Source organism: Myxocyprinus asiaticus, chromosome 41 (assembly GCF_019703515.2).
Source record: "Myxocyprinus asiaticus isolate MX2 ecotype Aquarium Trade chromosome 41, UBuf_Myxa_2, whole genome shotgun sequence".
NCBI classification, from domain to species: domain Eukaryota; kingdom Metazoa; phylum Chordata; class Actinopteri; order Cypriniformes; family Catostomidae; genus Myxocyprinus; species Myxocyprinus asiaticus.
In genome coordinates, this window is record NC_059384.1 from 16,953,321 (window position 1) to 16,972,766 (window position 19,446).

The window sequence follows — 19,446 nt, forward strand, 5'->3', positions numbered from 1 at the left end:
TTTTGAAAAAAAAAAAAAAAAAGAAGAAAAAAGGGGCAAAAATAAAACACTGGTTTCTTTTCTACTGAAGACTTGAAGACTGGAATTACTGTTAATTTTGCTGTTACATTATCCAGTATACTAGTTAACAAAGTTTTTCTTAATAAGCTATACATTTATATTGAAATAATGTGTAGTTAGAGGTTTGTGTTTCTTTACATATAAGAGTACTCCCAATTAGTTCCACACAATAATGTAAAGATATTCTAAACTGATTATGCCAAAAAACAACACTGGTATCGGCTTGGGATCGGTATCGGCCGATACTGAGATTTCCGCTATTGGAATCAGATCGGAAGAGAAAAAGTGGTATCAGTGCATCCCTATTTTTAACTGCAGCTGCTTTTGAAATCATGTCCCACTGCTGTTTATCTCAAGAGACTGTAGACTCATCGTTTCCAGAGAGGTTTTGACATAATCACCACAAGAGCTATCAAAAGAGAAACAGCTCCTCCACTTTACCGCTGCTATATTTGGCTCAAATTTGAACAGGCAGCCAAGAAAAAGTAGGGGTGAATGCTTGCTATCATTTCTATAGCTATATTCAAAATGATGTTGTTTTCCGTGTAAATGTTCGTAACCTTTTTGCTGGCACTGTTGTCCTCCGACCCATCATTTGGTAATAAGGTGACCTCACTCTCAAGTTTGGGGCCCTTTTGCGCTTTGCTTGCACAGCTTTTACCACACCATCTCCAGGCGGCTCACCGATATTGTTGCGTGAAGCTGACAATTATAAATGGAGAAAGAATTGATTTCATTGTCTTGCCTTTCTTGTGTCAGAAAATGAAAAACTGTTCTCAGATCAGCCTGTGGAAGCTGGTGACAGATTCGCTGCCTGGCATTAAAAGCGTCTTTGAAGCACTCCGTGGTTGCTACCTTTAGCGCTCTCTTGGCTTTTATCCTGCACATTGTGGCTTAACAATGTCTCAAGGGTGAGAGGTCGCTTTCCTTCTTCAAAGACAACAGCGCTAGTGTCTCTCTCTTCTGAAGAATGACGTGACTGACAGCTAATGGGAGATGATGGCTGTATTCACTTTTGGCAGTCAGAAGCACACTGTCTGTGGACAATAGTGAGTGTCATTGTTTCCACTGAAATATTGTTACACTCTTGTCTTTTTAAAGAGAATTACATTACGTCATAGCACAAATGGTGTGGGACGAGTTCTGCGGCAAAGTTTAATAATAATATTTAGAGGTTTGTTGAAATCTCTGACCCTAAGTATGAGCAATAGAAATAGAGATGCTTGTCTTAGCAAGTGCAACTAAGTATGCTTTTGAATTTAGGCAAATTGATAGTGCCGATGTACTTATTTAACAGTCCTATTACACTGTGTTGTTATTTTAATATTGTCATGTTCTGTGTCTGTCAGTTTTGCAATAGCACCGTTTTTCTGTTATTGTAAGGGTGGAGACAACTGAACCATAAATGTTACATAAATCTCCTCTAATTTTAAGTGCTGTCAGAAACTTGCAGTTAGGGCTGGGTTTTGGACTCTTTGTTGTTGCAATTTTTGTCTGTTTGTTGGCATTTTAAGTTAATTATGACTCTAATTCAGTCCTCTGTTTATGTTGTGTTTGCAGAGTGAAGATTTTCCCTGATGAAAGGAGTCGAGCGTTAAGCTCGAGTTCAATAGGGACACTTCCTGATGATGACAGTAAACATGGGTAAGCTGTCCCATCTCTCTCTCGCTCCCTCTCTCTCTTCCTTTCTCACACGCTCTCTTTCCCCTCACAGCATACACACTTCCTGTAAACAGTTCCTCAGAGCAAAGCAAAAAAGAAACACAGCTTCAGAAGCATGTTTAAACATATTTGTAACTTGGCCCATCCTGGGATAATTTGTTGTTCAAAATGCCTCTGCAGTTATCACTGATTAAACTTCGATATATTAAAATCGGATAATTTTATCATCTGTGGAAATTTCTCGTCACATCTTATAGAAGCTTCTACTGGATACAGTTAAAATGTGCATTGTGTCAGAAATCTACTAAAAACTAGTAATCTAATCATATTATCCTTGCAGAGCTGAAATTTACATCATAAAAGGTTAATTGTGTCATTTAGTTCCGCCTAATTGACTATGCAACATTTTACAGCGGTATGAATGCACAAAGAAAAGCTGAACTAAGAACTGAGGAAATGTTGAGTTATTCTTGTTGTTTGAGAACACTGGATATGCGGTCACATGTCACAAGTGTAACCAAGTATTGAGATTTATCAGTAGCTGGGTTTCCATCCATGTTAGGGTTGCGCAGTACTGACGAAATATTGCAATACAAAAAAAATATATAAAATGGTATGATACCATCTTGTTGCTAATTTACATCTATAATACCACTATGCAATCTGTCATACATACACACACATACACAAACAGATCACAAGTGATGCACATAATGCAGTGTGTTTAGTGTATGAGCAGCTGTGAACACACATGAACTCCTCCGGTGCTGCTCTGAGATCTCAGCTCCTAAGAATTTCAGCACAGGAGGAACTCAAAGGTCCATCAAAATAAAAGTTCTCTTTAATTGGATACGTGAAATGTAAGACATTATAACAGAAAAACATTACTATTGTATTGTATTCAAAGTAATAGCAATAATACTACTTATTGCAATAATTTAATAATAAATGGTTTTATTATTAATTTTATTATTATTTATAATAATAATAATAATTATTATTATTATTACAATTATTATTACATGTAAGCAATATCACAAAAACAAGTGTACTGAATGTCAGCACACTGTGATTTAGCCGTAGCAGCCTTGTGCCACAAGTAATCAGGTTTTTTGTCATTAATGTTTTCATTTATACTGTGAAGCTCTGTTGTGCAGCATAATGTTGTGCAAAAATGTTTTTTTTTTCTTTATGTATTAATTAGGAAGAAATGCGCATGCGCTATGATGGAAACACATTTACCGAATAAACTCCTATTAAATTTATTAGGAATACAAGATGCACAGCAAAAAAAGTAATGTGACTCAATAACTCATAACTGGACTAACCAGCGGACCAATCATCGCATCTAAAATGTTGCTCTGGTCATCCTAAAATAACCGTGTCTAGAAAATCCAAAGTCTGCATAGAGTTTGGAGAGCAAATAAGTCGAAAACAAACTTGAACTATGCCAAAGAGCAGGTTGATTGACACTTTTGAAAAATATATTATAGATCCTCACGGCAAAGACATAAGGAAGGAGGAACGCATGCACATAGTGCTCCCAGAACTGTGTGATGCGCTGTCACTCTCAGACATGAGACAACGTTTCTTGCAATGTTTTGTCTACATGCTCTAAACTGAGTCACAGTGTCTACAATTTCTCCAGAAGTGACGATTTTGTTCTTTTGAACATGCTGTTTTTGCGATATCATGGTTTTTCGCATAAAATCACAACTTGGATGAAACATAGTCAGTGAATGTTAGTGTGGTTATTAATGTTTTTAATGCACACTTGGAATAATATGACCTGAATGCATGTTTGACATTGAAAGTATTTTAATCAGACTCTGTCTTAATTCAGATATGACAAATCAGCAAGTGATAAAATCTAGTTATATTTCTGTGGTGTTGCATTGGGTAACTGAGAATAACTGTATATTATACATCAAATATATTCTCATTGGCTGTGATTTTGACCTATTGTACAGCTTTTTCGCTTTCAGTGTGGACAAACTACTTTGATTATTTGTCACTTGAAACTTGTTTCGTTGCGGTTGGTTTGCATGGTTTGTGATATAAATGTAATACAAATTGTTTGTCTGATTTTCGTTGTTTAAATTAAGTGTACTGGTACCTGTCATAAGCAACTCTTTAAAATTGTATGCATGTTTTGACAGATGGAGGTCTCCAAAATGGACCCGGACAGCACAAGAACTCACAAGGTTTGCCATTTTTTTTCCTACTTTCATAGATTTATCTAAATATGATACTGTAAACCAAGGCATCCTAAAGGGTGTGAACAAAGGCCACACTAATGAGGTGGTGGCACAGTTACCAACACAACACAAAGTAGTTATCATTATAAAGCTTAGAAGCTATACTTTACAATGCATGTAGGCATTATGACTAAAACTGAGCAAGTGCTTTGAAATTTGCAGACAAATCAGAAGTGTTCTGTTTTGATCATTTATTATTAATTTTGCACTGTACGTAATATTGTAATCAGTAAAAGCATCAAACTGATCAAATAGCCATGTGTTGTTGGAAAGCTCTCAAAGATTAGAATACAACCAGGTTTTTTTTACTCACAGACAAAAATATAGTGAGTAATAGCTAAGTATATGCCTTTGACATCTTACATGTAAACAGGTGTCACTTATAAGCCTCGTTTTCATTTATAATTTCACAAAAAATAAACAGAACATAAATTATCGCATACCATTACTTAAAGGAGGGGATTCCTGTTAAAACGAGCCCACACAGCATAATCGGATGCATAGATCATTAGATAATCCACACATAGTACAATGTGCACACAGTACATAATGTGCTATCTGGCCAAAAACACTTTAGCTTACCTGGATCAGATGACTTCATCGGAAATGATCTATTACGTTGTCCAGCGTCATGGAACGCTAAACCAAACGCATTAAGATTCAGATCGCTGCAACCAGAGGTGGAAGTCATCCAAATATGGGCAGAGAGGATCGTTTACTTTAATTACATATAGCCATCAGGAGATGCCGCCAAGTACATGACACGGAATTAATGATGGATCAAATGACACAGAATGGAACTGAATGAGATCTCGTTACTCATGTCTGCATGCTTTGGAGAGAGAGCATTCATTTCCACTGCCGCAGAAGAAATTCGTTTAAAGCCGTTCACAACGCTAGGGAACAGCTTGCTCAGCGCCACTGTCAATCCCACAATCCACCTCGTGAGCGTGGTGCCTCTTTGGTTTTTTTGTAGAGTTATAAGCCTTTAATTTTGGCCATGCCACTGAAACAGGAGATCTTTAAAAACACCTTCAGAGCTAAAATGGATAAACAGGGTCAATTTTGATTTCCTTTAGTCTTTAAACTTTAGTCTTTTTTCCTTCATCTGTATCCTCTGTCCTTGTGTTTTGTGGCTAAATGGATTGAAGTGGTTGTTTACCTTTAACATTTCACACTTGAATTTCTCCTGTACGAAAGACCCTCCCAGCGTGTTCTTTAATGCGTGGTGTAGTAAAAAAAAAATCTTTACTTACACTTCACAGCAGATGCACTGAAGGACAGATTGTCACAGCAGGTGCACTGAAGGTCATATTACATATTATCAAACATATAATGTGGTTTTTAGATGTTTATAATGATTGATTATGATAGATAAGATGCGATCGCGAATGCGCTTGCCGGCTATGCATGCCGCCATATTGTTTACATGCGACGCAACATGGGATTCTGAGTCCGGAAGTGGTTAGAATGAGTGACGGACAGAATGGGAGAAGGCGGATTGACTAGTTTGTATATTCTTTGTTTGACGTCAGAAAACATGGCCGCATCGCTGCATCAAAACAGTGCGCTCCGACGGTATGGCTTTAAACTTTTATTTAGTGATTGATATAGTAAAGATATTCTGATGTTGAAAAGACTATTTGAGCAGCTGGTTCAATATGACAACCGCTTCAGTCCCTCTTCTGCTGGTAAACAGCAGTTTGAATGCAGATCACACCGGTTTGATTGTACGTACGAAAGGGTTAAGTCACAGATGAGGTTTCCTCCAATGGCTGCTCTCAAATCACATTTTCTCTGGCTTACTTCCTGTCTGAGAATGTGCTGTTTGTGAATTGCGTATGATTTTTTTTGTTTATAGGTTTGTTCTTAATATCTTTTCATTACTTGCATCATGTCAAGTTGAATGCCCTTAGAGGAAGATAATAGAAACATTGTCACTCGACCGGTCAGTCAGATTTTGGGCAGACTGCCATTGCAGTATGAAGTCAGGCAGAGCTCTTACCATTGCATCACACCCACTGTAACTTTCCTTTACACTATGTACAGAAGATACAAAAGCTCAAAACTCAAATCACAAAGTAACAAATTTAGAGCAGGCAGGTATTTGTGCTTGCTATTCCATTCTATTCTATTCTGCAGGGTGCCTGTGTTCATGGAAACCTGGACATTCAGGTAATTTTAAAATTGTGATTTCCAGGCCCGGAAAATTCATGAACATTTATAAAACCTTGTAAAATCATGAAAAAGTTATAGAATGTTAATATAATTAATATAACAAATATAGATGTTTTCTAGTTATTTTAAAATATTTTATCAGACAAAAATTGCTCTTTGTAAGCATAATCTCTAAAAATGGACTTCTATAAGTCCTTGTACAGTATTCACAAACAACAAGAAAAGAAATCAAAATTAATTGCTCTAAAAGTGTGGGAACCCTAATTCTGTTGTATTCTATTCTGTTCTATTCTGTGTGCTCTTAATCAGAACTGTATACTCTATTCTAATCTGTATGCTCTATTCTGTTCTGTATAATCTATTCTATTCTATTATGTATATTCTGCTCTAACCTATAACTCCATTATATTCTGTTCTTTGTACTCTATTCTATTCTGTTCTATGTATTCTTTTCTATTGTATTTTATTCTATTTATTTTTTCTAAACTGTTTAATGAATCTGACATAATTTCACTGGTGCTGTGTGTAGTTTGTGTAGTTTCTCACTCCTGCACTGCATGGGTAGATGGAAGACTTACAAGATCCAATGCTCACAGCAGACGGAGGTGTTCTGCATTGCTGTAATATTTGTTTCATTTAACGATAAGATGAAATCAGGTCTTTGTGATTAATAAACCATAGCTTAACTGCACACATTATCTGTCTGTGTTCAAGCATTTGGGTGTGCAGGTGTGGTTGAGCAAGGCTAGTGCAACTAGCTTATCAGTTACTCTTCTGTGTACTGAATAAAGGGAGTATGCCAGCATTCAATAAGCGCTGAACTCACATTGTGTAATACACAGTTAAGGGTTTGACATTTACTCATGACTTATTTTTTCTAACCTGAGCGTGAAGTGCGTGACGGATTTCGACAGAACTTTTGCCAGGTGCTCTGCGGGGGATAAGGTTCAAGGGAAAGCAGCACTCTGTCATGATTATCAAAAGTCATTAAAGATGCTGCACTGGCAGTTTTGGGTTAAATTGTGAAATTTTGTTTTCACTTTTTGCCACACTTGCCAATGGTGAGTGAATTTAACAGCAATAAAACAATTATTTTGCATTATTTTTATTAAATGATCACATACAAGTAAGCCGCTGTTTCTCAGAAAAATGTAAAAAGACATATTGGGATTTTTCCCCCCAAATATATTAGTTTTGGTAGCTTAATGTGAGGAGTATTCCATATATGGGTCGCCACAAGGAGTTTATATATAAACATTTATACAAACTTCACATGGTAAATTTTCTACTGTGGTAAAAGTCCTTAGAAGATGCACGAGTTGCCACTTAAAAATATTCAGTCGTAAATGGCAGTTCCTAATAATGTTACTGGCCAACTGGCTATTGTACTAACTAGTTAGCAGCCTTATCACCCTGCTGCTCTCGCCTGGTTGCCCATTGAAGCTAAGCAGGTTTGAGCCTGGCCAGTACTTGGATGGGAGACCTATTGGAGAAAACTAAGGTTGCTGTTGGAAGTGGTATTAAGGATGCCAGCAGGGGGTGCTCACCCTGTGGTCTGTGTGGGTCCTAATGCTCCAGTATAGTGATGGGAACACTATACTGTAAAAAAGCACTGACTTTTGAGATTTTCACTTGTGTAAGAATCAAACACTCCCCCAGACTCGATCTGCCTTCCCCAGCACTTCTCTGCCTGAAAATTCCCCCCTGCCTCCTCAGGGATGCAAAAAACTCAAATACATGACTGCTCCTTGACCCACATTTACTAGTTGAAAATCTGGGTTTAACACCAGCCAGTAATAGCAGTCGTTAGCTCATTTAGTGCTTTAAAGGGATAGTTCACACGAAAATTAAAATTCTGTCATTTATTTATCCTCAAGTTGTTCCAAATTAGTGTTACTTTCTTACTTTCATGGAACACAAAATAATATCCAGAGTGTTATTTTCCACATGACTAAAATAAATGGGGACTGGGGATGTCGGGCTCCAAAAATCACAAAAAGTATTCCAAATGGCATGTGCACTATATTCCAATCTAGGTTTGTGTGAAGAAATTCTTATTTGCGTCTTATTTGTGGAAAATCATCCACTCTGCCATAGGTCTCAAAACTCATTCAATTCAGATATGGCACATCAAGATGCAACGTGCCTGCTTTGACGTCATGATATCATATGGTTTTTGCGTGTCTCGTCATTGACATCAAACCTGACACGATGCATTGCGATGTGCCATATTTGAATTGAATGACATGCGAGAGCTACGGTGGAGGGGAGATTTTCAACTTAAATTTCATCCTTTTCGTAAGACTTCAGAAGGTTTTAAATATAGCCCCCAAATCTTATCTTACTTATGTCGTATTGATTCGTGTTTTTCATTTTTAGAGCTTGACAATCCAAGTCACTCTTATGAAAATTAGCATTCTGGACATTCTGCAAAACATCTTCTGCAGAATTTTCATTTTTGTGTGAACTTTTCCTTTAAGGTGAGACTAGCTTTTTCTTGATGATTTGTCAATAATTATGATTGCAAAAGCAGATCCGTAGGTTGTTTAAAAACGGCACCCAAGAGTCTCGGCACATTTCTCCAGGCTACATTTTTTAATAAAGATGAATTACTGTGATTAAGAAAGGCAGGGTGTTCATTGAGTAAACAGGTACAGGTAAAGATAAATGAAAAGAAATGGGGCTGATTTACATGATTTTAGAATTACTTATAATCATCATATTGCTGGATGAATCCAAACAGACTCACCAAATTTAAAATGACTAACAAATGGATTCATTTCTGAAATAATAAATAGAGCGATTGATTAGCATTAAAGTGCTGTATGAACCTGAGATTAACAGGAGTTCTCATCTCTTCCTCTGCGTCTCCCTCCCCACGATACAGCAGAGGTGAATGACCTTCCACTTAGACTGTAATTACCAGACGTGCTTAATTGGGTCCATTGGGGCTCCTTGATGTGTTAACGTTTGACACGCCTATTTTCATGATTGCTTCCCATTTCCCTTTTGATGGAAGGTAACAATGAGTTTGTGGGCTGCTGGTGCTGTTTATATTATAGTTTTATTATAGTTATGTATTTGCAACCCGTTCTCACTCCCGAGGCATCAAATACAGCCGCTTGTGCAAGAGCCCAGCATGTAAATCTACGTACGCCAAAATCACCCTCTAGTGTCTGTTTCCCAGTGGCAGGTACCTGCAGTCTCATAAGTGCAACATCACTGTCAATCTTTGGATATTATTGTGTGTTTAACAGCCATATGTTTTATTTTTAGTGCTGTCAGTCGATTAAAATGTTTAATCGCGTTTAATGGCATAATTTTTTGTAGTTAATCGTGATTAATCGTGACACTATATATACTTCTTTTCCTGTCAAAATGCATTTATTTCCATCTTAATTAAGAAAACAATGATGAGAGAATTTTTCTTTTTTTTTTTTTTGTGGGAACTATAGTCTGTGTGGTCTGTTGGTTTACATCAGTGGGCTGCACCAGAGAGCTCACTTCAAAGACAAGTACACCAGTGATGTTATGGAAATATGACAGGGGTTTGTCTGTGTCTGCAGCCATGGAAAATCTCTCAGAGAATCTAAAAAGGAAATAGTGGTCGGGTTTGTGTACCACACCACAGTGGAATGCTGAGACACTGTGTGCACAGTTTATCAATGTCAATTATTTTTTTAAATGACTATATTTCTGTTGTTTTGAATGACTTTGTGGTATTCAAATTTTCACACTAATGAACATCAGAGCTAGATATAAATGTACAGCTTGCACATTGTGCGATTCCATCACATTGATCGTAAGACACCTCATTTGCACTTTGCTCTAAATATGGCATTGCCTAAAAATAGATGCTGATTTTAGACTTCTCTGGGACCTGTTAACATGAAGTTGAGCAGAATTTTTTTCAGTGCAATGATCTCAAATAATAGTCTAATTATATTTATGTAGTACTTGGTAAGGCAAGCAGAAGTATTACTATTGCTCACACTTTGAGCAAATGCCTAACCCTAATTGTATCCTGCACTGTTTGTGCTATTAAATTCTAGTTTGGGGATGCAGGTGTCAAATCAACACAATAGATGAAAAAGTGAGTCTTTTGGTTAAACTTTGTTGTGTCATTACACTCCCATCAACAAGTATCATTTGGCAGCCATCTATTTGTTTGTGACTCTCTAGTCATAAACAGCAGCATAAATTGCTCTTTGTGTGTTCCAGATGACGAAGAGGCGCTCAACTCCATTATGAAGGACCTGGCAGCTTTACGCTTCTGTTACCAGCTCAAGAGCAACAACACCAACAAGCCCAAGAGCAGGACCCAAGCCTACAGACAGGTAATTAGCTACATAACCCACAATACACCACTTAAAAGCAACCAGGGATGTGCTACAAATCTACATATTTTCAAAGGAGTTGCCTGAATAACTAGTTGACTAATTTGTCTGATGTAAGCCATGAATAATCAGGCTTGTTTTGGGTTCTACTGACTACGATTTAACCTGCTTCTTAGGAGGCGTTCTTGTGTTAAAAACCAGCTCGATGGTTAGACAAAATTAAGGGTTTTACAGTTTAACCTTCTTTTTTGTCATCTTTAATACTAAACCAGCAAAAATCTCAAAGAGGTAAGAAAAGCAACAACAAAAACATTTACTGCATTGCTCAGTAGGCTTAAGGTAACCTTCCACTTGACCTGAAATAATCCCATAGCTTCTTTTTAAGATGCAGTCTCAAACAGGATACAGCTGACCACTAAAACATTTAACATCCGGCCCCTGTGTACAACATAAGCCACAGTATCCCTCTAGTTTTTTTCAGTGCCTAAATTTTCACTACAGTGCTGTCACTCCACACAGGATACAAGTCAGTTTTCAGGATAAATGGCTGGCATGAACTCTTAGTGCCAGCAGCAACTTTCCCAACTAGAAACACATCAACAACCATCCAAAATAAGAGCAACTCGCAGGTAGTCTTGGCAGGTAAAAACACATGCATAATGAAGACACACGTAAAACACATAAACTGGCAGAATTCTCATTTCTGATTCTCAGACTGTATTCATAATGGAGATGACATCACAGTGTCAACAGTATCAGTGTAAACTGTATTATTCAGACTGTTCATTATCCTCAGCAGTTGAAGCCACTGTGTTGTCTCAAGGGAGAGCCAGTGTGTAGAGTAAAACTTGCCTGCAAGCCAGCGTGATAACATTAGTTTGTCTGTTAAGGGTCTTATTAAAGGAATTTGTACACTAATAAGTATAATTGTTTAAATCTATTAATTAAAAAAATTGGTACCTGACATACAAATGGAAACTCACTAGAGATGTAGATCTTCACTGTTCTTACGATTCGATTATGATTCAAAAGGTAACGATTCGATTACAAAAAACGATTCTCATTGCATCACAATGCATCTTGTCCTCCAATTTATTTATCAGTACACACACTCAGTATTAAATAGTATTAAATTATTCATTTAAAATTAATTGATCCCTAGCCTAAAACTATAACCACAACTATCAGTTGCTGCTCCAAGATGGCTTCACAAGATATCTGCTTCTGTAAGAATACTCTAGTGATTTTTCACACGACATGTGATAATATACAAATAACGGGGTTGCTGTTTAAGAAATCAGTCAAGCATCTCTTATGCACACTGTTCCGACGAGCGAGAAACTGGCAATGAGCAACAGCCAAAGAAATAGAGAGCGCAAGAGGAGAGAAAAGCATTGGAAAGCAGGAGGCAAAAAATAATTAGAAAATAAAAACATAATTAATTATTATTTTCAGCTGTTTTCCTTTTCTGTGCAAATCAGTGCAATAACGGTTGTAAGCCCGTCTTTCATGTTGTTTGTTGACTTGTTATCATGAATAAACTGTCCCGTTTCTATGTGCTTGACTTTGTGAATGAATTTCAGGATCGTAGTTTCAGCGGGGTTCGATGGTCGTTTGGTCAATATATCCAGTCTGTATCAGTTTTATAGTGTGCGCTTAGCTTTAGTATTTTCGTGTCTGACCATTTGTTTTTAGCATCTCACTCTGTCTCTGGCATGCACATAAGTGCCACTGCACTGCTGTGGTTTGAATTGCATTTTTGAAAATTAATTCAGAATTGTTGGAGAAAGAATCATGATCAACTAGAAAGGTTATGGAAAAGTCACAGAAATTCATTGGTCAAAAAATTTGAGAACTCTTAGGCTGTTCACACAGGCAGAAAAAATCAGATTTGACTCAAATCCGTTTAGGTTTTTTAAATCTGAACTAGGCATAGGAATTTTCTAGTAATTGTAGTTGGGTACTCTAACCCACAAAAAAACTAATACCCAATTACTCGTAAATTAAAATGCATGTTAAAAATAACACTGATGATACATAGGTAAAATGTATTTTTTTTTTATACACAAACATTACCAACAAACTATGCTTTTCTTTTGGGAAAAATGAAATGAACGATATGCATTAATAAAAAATGAAAAAGATTTAAAAATCTTTTTAAATTTAAAAAAAGAACTGCAAAAATATTTGCTCTCACCCGGAGCTTACATAGAAACCAGTTCTGAAGGCATGAGGGTAATGCACAGATATAAACTCTTGAATCTTCATAAAGGCTTTCACATTTTTATCATTTCACATGATATTATTCAGATAAACAAGTGAAAGTTGGCTTTTTTATGAAATGTGCTGTGCTCTGTGATTTAACACACATACTGGTCTGATAAGCTCAGATTTCCTCATATCTTTCCCCCATAAAAGCAGATTGATTTGTAAGACTCCAACAAGAACCGAACACACATAGAGTAGAATTCAATCAAAGAATCATAGACTCAAAATATTACAAGTATTGCCTTTTTACAAGTATTGCCTTGGCTTTGCTTTAGTAGCACAGATAGATGCCATGATATCTCCCCCCTCCAGTAGACTCATTTGTAACTGCAAGATGTGGTGAGAGTTTCAGAGGGAAAATACCGTGTAATTCAGTGCTGCTTATGATTGCCTATAATGATGAATGTAACGCACCCATATGTCATTTACCGTTGTAAACCCTATTAGCAATAAACATCGCATGCCACCTATCCCATTTATTAAGCTGATGTCTGTGATGAATGGTGATGGTGTAGTGGGCTAAAGCACAAAACTATTAAGCAGAACATTGCTGGTTCAATCCCCACAGCCAACACACCATTGTGTCCTTGAGCAAGGCACTTACTGTAACTCAAGGTTACTCTGGGGGGATTGTCCCTGTAATAAGTGCACTGTAAGTGTCTTTGGATAAAAGTGTCTGCTGAATGCATAAATGTAATGTAATGTGTTAATATTTGGATATGCCCTCGTGAAAAACATCCATTACTAAACACTCACACATGGTGAACAAACACAAGTTTGCATCGTTACTATGAAAACTAACGTGGATGTGCTAGCAAAAGCGACTGCAGTCTGAACAGAAAAAAATTTGATCTGTCCACATATAACCTGCAGTCAGTCAAAAAAAATGGATTTGAGAAAAAATCAGATTTTTCCTGCAGTGTGAACAAAGCCTAACAGGTACTATATTGCTCTTGTCATAAGCTTTTCTTTTTGTTTGGATAGTGTCTTCCTCATTCTTTCTACCTCCTTAGATGTAAGGAATGCTCATAAAACCATTGTGGACTGAAACTACACAAACTTACAGGGTTTCACCCAAGCCACCCACTCGAAAGAAGAACTCTCACACTTTTTATCATATTCATACCAGACACTCTTTTCTATCATCACCTGAACTGTCATGATATGCATGCGGATGTAGGACTGGATAAACTGAGCTACATGCATGGTTTTGCAGGTGGAAAAGCATTAAAGACAGACAGGAAGTAAAAGCAACCAGTGTGGGTGTAATTCCAAGACAGCAAGGAGTGCCTCAGCATGCAGGAACTTCCTATTTTTAATATATTTGCAATGTCACATCTCGCTCTGCATAGCAAGTACAGACTCTGGCATGACTTTTTAGTTCACTCGACCAACACTGAACCTCTGAATAAATTTAAGCCTTTTTAATATATGGCTAGTTTGTGGAATTTGCTAAAGGGTAGAACGTTCAAGAACATACAATATATGTAGACTGTTTCAAAATCCAGTAAGCCTACCTAGGCATTATTTTTTGGGCATGACAGACACATTTTAATGTTTGTGAGCTAACTACCTAGACAGCATTTTGGCCATCAAAAGCACATTTGAATGTTTGTGAGCTGCCAAACTAGACAACATTTTTAGGGATCATAGGCATGTTTATATGCACTTTTGATGCTCAAAATGCCATATACAGTAGGTGGGTGGCTCACTAGTTTTTGAAAAGCCATAGTGTCAATACAAATACATTATACATGATGTTGTTGAATGCTCAATTCTTGCTTAATATATATTTGATTATAGTTGTAGTCGCTGCAGAAGAGCAAGTTTATACAAAACAGAATTGCGTGTGTATTGCATTCTGAATGCCCTAATCCAAATAGCCTCTTGGGGATTAATAAAGTTGTGTCGTATTGACGAATTTGGCATTTGTTCATTTGATTCACTTTCTACTGGACTCATTTCATTTTGTTGTTTTCTTTTCCTCTCTCAGGATTTACGGGTGAAGTTGGAGCATGAGCGAGAGAAACGGTGAGTCGGAACATTCTCAGTATTTCTGCAGCACTCCGTCCTGTCCCTGATCTCATTCCTCTTGTCTTATCCCAGCTCTCGTTTCGCCATTTCTGAGATCTCACGACATGGCAAAAAACTGAAAATATGCCAAGTTGCCCAAGGAAACCAGAATGTTCCTAAAGGCATTTAAGTGTTATAAGTAGTCACACATTCGCTGGTATAGCTTGGCAGACAGACAGAGAGAGAGAGCCATGTGTTTGAGCTCAATGGCACACCCAGTAATAATTTCCAATGTCCTGTAGGTCATCCATACACCCACACAAAGAACATGTCATTTTTCCCATATTAAGACTACCAAGTGCCAAAAGGCTTTGCAAAATATATCCATATGTGATTTCAGCAACTCTAAATGTCTTCTTGCTGGTAAGAAACTCATAAAAGGTCTGTATTTTCCCTTATATCAAGCCAGTGTTTCATGATAGGAAGAATTTAAGATGTTGTTGAAGCTGTGAAAGGAAATTGTTTACAGAAAGAAAGTGTATTAGTGCTATTTTGCAGTGTATGGCATGTACAGTATACTGTGCACAGTATGTGAATTTTCTATTTACAAAGAATAACTGTATGACCTACTACATTTGCCAAAATGTTCTGTATACAAAAAAGCACACTGTGTGAAATACTGTATAAAGATATGGTAAAAATTGTAAGAAGATTATGGTACTATGCCATTCCGAACTTATTTAAGACTAGTAGGCAGTATTCATAGTATACTGTGCAGTATACAATAAGCATTATGCTAGTATAATGAACATAGCCATTCTGTACTACAAAGCCCTGGTACAACCTGGGAGAAGTCACACTTTGGTCCCCAGAGGCCCGTCCACTGCCTTTGTGAAACGGCTCAGTGGGTTATGTCACAGGAAGCCACTGCAGTGTCACTCACTGCATTAGAGGTGACAGGAAGCTGGGCGTACTACTTTCACAGCTCTAATTGTCTTGTTGTTGTTTTAATCCAACGTATTTGCTGCCTTGACTTTAATGAAGCTTAACATCACTCCACCTCTCTAAAGTTGGCACTTTCTTTAATGGCCAGGATACTGTTCTCTACACACTAAAAAATAAAAATTCTGTCAACATTTACTCACCTTAATTATATTCCAAACCTGTATGACTTTCTTTCTTATGCGGAACACAAAAGTTTCAACTCTGCAGACCCGCCGGCGGGTCCAAAAGGGGGCGGTCTGTCACGGAAAAAGTTTATGTTTAAAATGTTCAAGTCTCCGAATACATATGTCAGGCATTTGTGGTATCGTTTGAAAGCTTAGTATCTGAACTTTTCGTAAATAACCATTACTTCTGCATTTATGTTACATAAAATAACAAAATAAAACATTTGCATCACAAATCAGCACCACCTAGAGATAATGTGGTAGAAATATTAATATGAATATAAAGTTCTTTTAAATAGACAAATCATTACTCAAAAGCTCTCATTCTCATGAATGCGACAGTACAGGTTATTTTGTTGCCCTAGTACTATATCTTAGATGTTATGTCTTAGATGTCCAGAACAAAATATGCGTTCCTGCAGGAAAAGCATGCTAAACAAATCAACGGAAATATATGTGATCGACTATTGATGATAAATGTTATACATCATTGCAAAGGGAAGGATGTCAGCTTTCTAATGACACTAGATTGAGCTTCTAGTCCTCTCAGAGGCCGAGATAATCAATGAAACAATGGGGGTGGTGCATGAACTGAAAATTAGACTGAATGTCTATGGAGTAGCACATCTGTGAGGGCTAAAATGCATAAAGCACCACCTACATTTCAGATCTGCATTTTGTGATGGAAGTTGGAGGAAAAATTATTTTTTCTAGAACTTACTGCAATCTAGTGGAATAAAATAGTCCACAGTATGTGTAAATGATGAGCTTTTAAATTTGAGTGTGAAAAATTACAGGCGGCAGCCCAAAAATGCCCCAGAGTTGAAGAGGTTAAATGATCCAAAAGGACCTCAGATTATCATAAAAATGGCCAATGGAGTCCAACTAATGAAAATCTTGATGTCTGTTGCATGTTCATGCATGCTGCGAGAGAAGTTTGTTCACAGTAGCACACGTGTTCACGCGAGAACTTGCATTGTTAGCGCTAAAAGCAGTGAAAGCTTTTGCATGAACACTCATGCCACTGTGAACCAACTTCTCTCATAGCGCTTAGAACAAGCAAGATTTTCGTAAAAAAAATATATAATAATTATAATAATAATTTTTGATTTGTTTCTCACCAAACATACTGTAGCTTTATTGACTACTTTTATGATACCTCTGGGTATTTTTTTATGCTTAAAAGTGAGGCACACATTAAACAGCAATTGTATTGAAAAGAAGAGCTGTGATTTTCACTAAAACACCTCAGTTTGTGTTACACATAAGAAGAAAAAAGTCATACTGGTTTAATAAACTTTAATAAACATACTGGAGTAAATTATCACATTATTTACATTTTTGAATGAACTGTTCCTTTAAAATACCACTTTGTTAATAGTAAAAAAAATAATAATGAGGGGCAAATAAGTTTAAACAAAATCTGTCTTATCTATTATTGAATGCAAGAAGTTTGAGTAAACAGTGCTATCAATGAATCTTAATAAACCACCCTGGCCAGATGGTGGGACTTTTTTATTTTTATTCAAATCTAATTGCACTGTGAAGTAGATTATATTCAGTCTACAACACAATGAGGCATTAGGTAAGAATAAATAATCTGTTTGAGTTGGTACAGTGATATAGTATTTGATGGTACTACCATGGTACTTTGATATACATAATAGTCCTTTCAACATATCAATGTACCATGGCGTTTACATACTCCAAGGTACTTCTAAGAATACTGTACCATGGTATATGTTCAAAAACATGGTTATATCATCTTTTGTTACTTTTTTGAAAAATACTATTAAAGTAATTTTGATGTAACCATGTCTCGCACTACACATCAAATATCATCACACTACTACAGAGAGATCTCTCCCTAAAAACAAATTAGAACAGGCATTAGTTAGAGTAACAGACCGGCCATGTTGTACACATTTTAAACTCTTCCACTGGCAGTGACTGAATCACTGAGACAGGAAGGAGAAGAGTGTGGTGTGCTATGCCAGGTGCGGAGAGATGCAGCCAAACTGAGGAGCTTAGTTGTGCACGCTGAGGAAGGAAAATCCTCTCATTCCATACATCCGCCTTTCTCTCCAGTCTTCCGCTATCAATTTCTTCCATCCCTATCTCTCTCATCAGCCAATGTAAACAGAGCCATTGCTCAGAACTCAAACTAAAGATCACTCTCTAACACTGATCTAGGATCAGCTTCAGCAACAGAAATTTGGACTATACATAATAATTGTAAAGTTGTTGTCTTCTTTAGACAAATAGACATATACAGTAGATAGATAGGTAGACAAATAGACAGACAGATAGGTAGACAAATAGACAGAGTTTGTGGAGTAAAAAGTAGTAGATAAGAAGACAGTGGAGTGTATGTGTGTGTGTGCCAGTATTTGTCTGGGCCTCTTGGTGTGCTGAAGCAGAGCTGAACTTTAGAGAAGGGGGGAGAACATGCCTCCTGCTATTTCCAGCGCTGTTCCTCTTTTTTCTCTTTCCTCTAAGGAAGCGCTCCATCTGCCTTTGTGTGCGTTGTGATGTGGGCCACAGTATTGAAACAGTGGACTGCTCTGGTTGATTGGGCCAAACATACACTCATACACATATATTTACACTGAAATTCGATATGCTTGCCATGCATTTAAAATAGGCACATAAACCAATTTATAATCTCTGTTCATTTTTCTGTTTCCCCCTAAACTCGTTGACGCACACTATAAACATAGACACACTCATTATATATACAGAGACACCTTTTATGGCATACTATACGTGCATGCACCATAAATAGTTGTAGAAATTCACACACTCAGGGGTGTTTCCTTTCTGTACACTGATTAATGGTCCTGCAAAATTAGATCACTTTCCACCCATGTTCAACTAACCTGTTCACCTCTGTTGCTATAGCAGTGACGCCTATGACATGGTCAGGACATGCCCCGTGATTGGAAGGGTGCACGTTCGCAGTGCCATGTGTATATACCGCTAATAAATGGACATCTAATTGTGCTTTAATAGTCTAATCAAGCAAAATGAAAGTAGTTTACTGCCTTATGTTGTTGTACTTTAAATCTGTTGGTGACCCACATTTTTTGGTTTAATGCACCTTTTTTGTTGTTGTCATCTTTTAGAATTATCCCGTTCCAGAGACCACTGAAGTTCAAAGATCTGCTTCAGAAGGTGACAGAAGCCTTTGGGCAGCACATGGACCTGTACTACACAGATAAAGAGGTAGTCCACTGATATTATTAACTCTTTTGATATAAACTAGGGGCGTGCCGAAACAATCATATATTAAGATATAACAATAATCTTCTCACAATATTGCATAGATTATTTTTATATGCTTGTATCAATATTTTGTGCATATTTAGTAGTGCTGTCAGTCGATAAGAATTTTTCATCACAATTAATTGCATAATTTTTCGTAGTTAAAGGAATAGTTCACTCAAAAATGAAAATTATCTCATTATTCACTTACCCTGATGCCATCCCAGATATGTATGA

At 37.0% G+C, this 19,446-nt stretch overlaps 1 protein-coding gene across 2 annotated transcripts in view; it reads left to right on the plus strand.

The window, feature by feature from the left end:
- Positions 1-19,446, plus strand: part of LOC127432062 (mitogen-activated protein kinase kinase kinase 3-like) — a 68,233-nt gene that overhangs the window by 17,074 nt on the left and 31,713 nt on the right. Inside the window, exons 2-6 of one of the 2 annotated variants that reach the window (XM_051682852.1) lie at positions 1,621-1,704; positions 3,882-3,926; positions 10,380-10,495; positions 14,757-14,794; positions 19,071-19,170. In XM_051682852.1, the coding sequence (XP_051538812.1) occupies positions 1,686-1,704; positions 3,882-3,926; positions 10,380-10,495; positions 14,757-14,794; positions 19,071-19,170 (318 nt within the window). In that variant the 5' untranslated portion in view covers positions 1,621-1,685. Of the gene's footprint in view, positions 1-1,620; positions 1,705-3,881; positions 3,927-10,232; positions 10,252-10,379; positions 10,496-14,756; positions 14,795-19,070; positions 19,171-19,446 lie in introns of those variants that run through there. The other variant, XM_051682853.1, reaches the window with a different exon arrangement.